At 36.8% G+C, this 6,000-nt stretch overlaps 1 protein-coding gene across 2 annotated transcripts in view; it reads left to right on the forward strand.

Annotated features, from left to right (window-relative positions):
* Positions 1-6,000, forward strand: part of dmd (dystrophin) — a 413,300-nt gene that overhangs the window by 163,565 nt on the left and 243,735 nt on the right. For both annotated transcript variants that reach the window (XM_085802729.1, XM_085802740.1), the window contains exons 8-9: positions 738-856; positions 5,533-5,750. In XM_085802729.1, the coding sequence (XP_085658855.1) occupies positions 738-856; positions 5,533-5,750 (337 nt within the window). The remainder of the gene's footprint in view (positions 1-737; positions 857-5,532; positions 5,751-6,000) is intronic.

The following is a 6,000-nucleotide window of genomic DNA, read 5'->3' on the forward strand; positions in this document are numbered from 1 at the left end:
GGTGTCTATCTGCTGGTCATGGACTCGGGAGTGAGGCAAGACACGAACAAAAAAAATGTTGGAGTATCCCTTTAACACTACCAATGTAAAAAAATGCTGAAAGCTGTGAATGCTGAAAGCTGGAAGCTGAAAAAGCTGAATAAATTGTTGAAACGATGCTGAATTAAGTGAAGAAACTGCTGAAGCAATCTTGAAGAGATTAAAACATATACAAGAGTATGAAATGGTTTGTAAGAATTAGAGCCCTATGGTGGTCCATCCCATCAACATGATATTTACTGACAGTGAAAAAACAATGGGGCACATTTAAAAACAAATACCATAAAAGATGAACTTGTATCTTACAAACTTTCCTAAAGAAATGAAGGAGGCACAGCGGAGAGAATATACAGTACACTGGAATACATTACTGCTGACTTCCTCTAACTAGTCGCTCCAAAAATAAACCTGACTGCATCAGCTGAAGAGAGTTAATTACACTGTGTTTCATTTTACAAAAATTAATCTATATGCTGTATAATAAAAAAAAAAGCAACAATCGTTAAACAAGTTTACTTTTTTATTGCTGCGATGTCAGCCCTTTCCACTTTGTGTCCGTCCGTACGATCGACCTGGGATATAATAATAATAAAGCAAATGTATCTGGATGGATTAAAAACATACATCCGCTTGGCTTGGTAGATTGTGTGTTTTGAGTTTTGAGTTTTGGTTTCCCCCCCCTCCCCCCCTCCCTGCAGACCTGAGCTGTTTGATTGGAGCTCGGTGGAGAAGAAGACGTCGGCGATCGACAGGCTGGAACACGCCTTTAATAAGGCGGAACAACACCTGGGGATAGAGAGACTGCTGGACCCTGAGGGTAACTAACACACTCACACACACACCGACATCACACACACCGTCGTATTTCACGGCTTCCCATCATAATTGGCCCGGATGAAGATGATGCGTCACGCTGTGATTGGGCGATAATGACGGGAAGCGACTTTATCAGTGACCCACAAACTGGCCGACAAAGTCATTTACCACATCGCTGCATCAAACACCGGTTATAAATGGTGACGTTGTAAATATATCTCATCAGAATGATAATTATGTAACAGAATAGGCCAAATATGATGTAATATTTTATTATTATACCCTCATGTGGTGTTCAGGTCTTTGTGACCTGATGGCCACTAGGGGGTGCTATAAAAAATATGGTTTTCTTCTGTTTAAAGTGATACGCCAACTTTTTTTTTCCGTGTCTTGCCTCACTCCCGAGTCCATGACCAGCAGATAGACACCATCCTTTCCACTGTGCGTGCAGTAACAAGGGAGATAGAGCCGTATCGCCCGTAATTAACTTAGCTCAAACACTGGAAGTGTATGGGTAGTGTTAGCCTGCCTCCTACCTGAGCTGAAATCAGCAGTCAGAAGCTGATTTCATTTTAGCTCTAAACTCTGTAAATATATCACTTTATCAACATTTCAAACATGTTTAGGTGAGAAAGTAGCCGTTTAGATCAGCAGTGTGTCGTTAATTTGTCTAAATACCAGCTGTTTACTATTTTGTTCGGACGAATTCGGCGCTACTCAAGCTAGCCGTTGTGACCAACGCACTTCCGGTTACTTTCACAAAATAAAACACCAGTTGCCCTTTACATACAGAAAACCATGACGATAGAATTTGTGCTTTTACTTTCAAACAGGAAGCTAACCTACCCTCGATGTAGCTAGCTTGAACCAAAATAAATCGTCTTTGCTTGAACCCTCCGTTTTGACCGATCTGGTCCCGTTAGCGGCATTTGACCGCTCAAGATGCCTTACCGGAGAGTTTTGTCAGCTCTGAGACGAAGATCGGTCCGTTTAGAGTTGCTGAAGAGTTTCTCTGATGACTTTAGGTGGAGGCAGGCTAACACTACCCATACACTTCCAGTGTTTGAGCTAAGCTAATTAGTGACTTTAGGTGAAGGCAGGCTAACACTACCCATACACTTCCAGTGTTTGAGCTAAGCTAATTACTGGCGATACGGCTCTATCTCCATGGTTACTGCACGCACAGTGGAAAGGATGGTGTCTATCTGCTGGTCATGGACTCGGGAGTGAGGCAAGACACGAAAAAAAAACGTTGGCGTATCCCTTTAACACTACCAATGTAAAAAAAAAAACATGGACATCTCACTTAATTAATTAAAAGGACTTTTTTTTATTTTTTGATTTGACTTTATTGTAGGTAAAATCATAAATTGAGCCGTACTCCTCTTGAACGCAGCCCCCCCCTCTGCACCGCGGGGCGCGTTGTAATCCGCCGCCACACGCTTAAGCCTTGAAACGACACATCACAGCCAAAGATTTCCCATTGATCTCACAATAAACAATCACTGGTCGGGTGCAAGCGGGGTGAGCGTGTCTGGTTATTATGCTTAAAACACTGTTCACCCCCCACCTGGGCTTTCTCAACAATCTCTCACGCTTTGAAAGGATTGCAGATTTAGTTTGTTTTTTTCTCTGAGGTTTTGAGACTCGTGTCTCAGAGAATAACAGCTGTCAGGGTTCACTCATCTAATGTTTTACTCCTTTGAAACAGCACATTGTGATGTGGGCAGCAATTTTAATACTCATCTTAAAAACCATTATGGACACTTCAAATATTCCTTCTAAATCTATCTGTCAAAATGAATCCAGCTGTTTGAATTCACTGGAAGGCCCATGCATGAACAAGCTAGCAGGAATCATTGTAAGTTTTTTTTGTTTTGTTTTTAAACTTTATTTACACTTATGTACATAACAATACTGTTCTGCCAGGGGAAGAGAAATATATAAAAGTATAAATATACAAAGAGTTTATAATTACCATGTGTATATATAAAACAAATAATAATAATTTAAAAAATGCATTTATGTAAAGAAAATCATATTAAATAAATAAATATTTATCCAAAATAAAATTTGTTTTTAACGCTTTTGGTGTTTCAAGTCCTTTGGTGTCGGTGCCAGACTGAAAAAGTTCTTTCAAAGAAAGTGTAAAGTTTGGTTTTCCGTCAGTCCATTTTCTTTTGTGTGTATGAAATTTTCCTAAAAAGAAAACAAGTTGTACAAAAAAAATTAAATCAATATCCATTTGGTTATTATCAAAGTAAAGAAAAATGTCCTTTTCATGTAGATGTATTGAGTGACCTGTTTTCCTTTCAAGGAAGTTTTGTACATTCAACCAAACGATTTGAGAATATAAACAATGAAAAAATAAGTGTACAATGGATTAATCAAACAAACATCATTGTACATAAGTGCAAACATGCTAATGTGCTAATATACGCTCATAAATACAGATGCCATACACACTGTGATACATGCACATGCACAAAAATGCATTCATATACAACGCAACACAGGTGAAAACACTCAAAGCCGCACTGAACTGCAGACACACACACGTAGCAGAGCTTTGGTAGGTGTAGCTACGCACTCAGACACACACTTACAGATGGTGGTATTATTTATATTATTTATGGAGCTGTTTGTCCTCATCAGACAAACAATAACACCCTCAGATTTCTCTGCGATGCTTCTAGATTAGCGTTCCACAGCCAAAACTATTCATCTTACTCCAGCTTAATCTATGTATCTCATACACACATACACAAAGTCATCTCTGTTATGTTTTTCTTCTCCATCGTCATCTCCTCGACCTCTTTCCACCTGTTGGAAACCGTTGCTTGGACTTATTTAGCTGTGAGGCTGCCTGTGCATCACCACATGGATGCTATGGGAAATAAAAAACCATCATCAATAGTGAGGAATGATTGCATTTTGAAGGACGGTCTATTTCATCATCCTTCAGACTACCATGAGGGATAACCAGCCCGAGTCAGGGGATGGATTTCTCAATCATCCAATTATTCATTCATTCCATAAAATATGAAATAAAGCTGAAAAGTGGTCCATCAATTTTCCAAACTTTAAGTTCACAACTTCAGATATGTTGTTTTGAAGCAGCTTTATTTAATTATGACATCCAGACACACTGTGTATTTTACATCCTGCTTATTCAACTGTGTATGCTTTTCCACACTCACGTGTACATTCTATTACTTTACATTATATTCATATATTATTCAAAATTGTTTTCTATTGAACTTTTTCTTCTCTTATTTTTCTACTTGGGTTGTGTGATTCGCCTGTTTCTGTAACACAGTAATTTTACAGCCTTCTCAGTTGAATCTTAATCTTAATCCTATATTCATCTTAATTTTAACCCCAGTTTTAACGATCGTAATTTCAAGATTAATCCAACCTAAACCCAAATCATAATGCCCTGATTAAACCTAAATCCTAACCATAATCTTAATATTAATATTAATCTTAACCTAAACCCTGATTAATTGTAATCTTAATCTTAATCTTAACCCTGATTGAATTTGAATCTCTTCTCTTAATATTAATCTTAACCCATAATTTAACCTCAATCTTAACCCAAATATTCATCTTAATTTTAACCCCAGTCTTAATCTTGACCGTAATTTCAAGATTAATCTTGACCTTGATCTTAATCCTAATCTTGATCTTAAAATTGATATTATATATCCTACTCTTAATCCAATCTAAACCCAAATCATAGTGTTAATCCTAATTAAACCTAAACCTTATATTAATCTTAATTTTAACCCAAATCTTAATCTTAACCTAAACCCTGACTTAATCTAAATCTTAATTTTAATCTTAATCTTAATCTTAACCCTGATTTAATTTTAACCCCAGTCTTAATCTTGACCATAATTTCAAGATTAATCTTGAAATTGATCTTAATCCTAATCTTGATCTTGATATTAAAATTGATATTACATCCTAATCTTAATCCAATCTAAACCCAAATCATAATGTTAATCTTAATCTTAACCTAAACCCTGATTAAATCTAAATCTTAATTGTAATATTAATTTTAATCTTAATCTTAACCCTGATTTAATTTTAACCCCAGTCTTAATCTTGACCATAATTTCAAGATTAATCTTGACATTGATCTTAATCCTAATATTGATCTTGATATTAAAATGTATATTACATATCCTAATCTTAATCCAATCTAAATCCAAATCATAATGTTAATCTTAACCTTAACCTAAACCTTGACTTAATCTAAGTTTTAATTGTAATATTAATATTAATCTTAACCTTAACCCTGATTTAATTTTAACCCCAGTCTTAATCTTGACCATTAAGATTAATCTTGACATTGATCTTAATCCTAATATTGATCTTGATATTAAAATTGATATGACATATCCTAATCTTAATCCAATCTAAACCCAAATCATAATCTTAATCTTAATCTTGACCTTAACCCTGATTTAATTTTTATATATTTTATAGTATTCATTAGGATTGAATAGAGAGGTAAAGTACATGACCATTTACTTCATCATTAAAGAGAAGAGAAGTTCAAAGTGGAAGTGGTGGATAAAGGGACAACTGAGGTTTTTTAAATAACTCACAACATTTTCCCACCAGTCAACCTGTGAAAACTCTGGAGTAAAGTCTCTTTCTTCTCTCCAGATGTGGCCGTGCTTCACCCCGACAAGAAGAGTGTCATCATGTACGTGACGTCGCTCTTCCAGGTGCTTCCACAGAGCATCACCATGGAATCCATCAAGGAGGTGGAGACGTTGCCACGGGCGACCGCCGCCGTCGCCACCGCCGCCGCCGCCAACATCACCCGGGTGACGACCGAAGAGCACTACCAGATCCAGACCCAGCAGCGCTTCTCCCAGCAGGTTAAACACATACGCATGCACACATTCATACACACACACACTAAAAAATGTTGGGTTATCTCTGTAACCCAATTTCTGAGTTTTTGGTGTTGAGTTAAATTAAAATAAAGTTTTTTTTCCAGAGTGTAACCCATTTTCAGGGTTATAGGGCTATGAATTTAACCCAATTCCTGGGTTATGCAAGTAATTGGGTTGTTTTTCAGTGAGTAACCCATTTGTTGGGTTAAGGGTTGGGTAATTCTGTGACTTA

This window comes from Trachurus japonicus, chromosome 2, assembly GCF_045865225.1.
Source record: "Trachurus japonicus isolate A0001 chromosome 2, Traja_1.0".
NCBI lineage: Eukaryota > Metazoa > Chordata > Actinopteri > Carangiformes > Carangidae > Trachurus > Trachurus japonicus.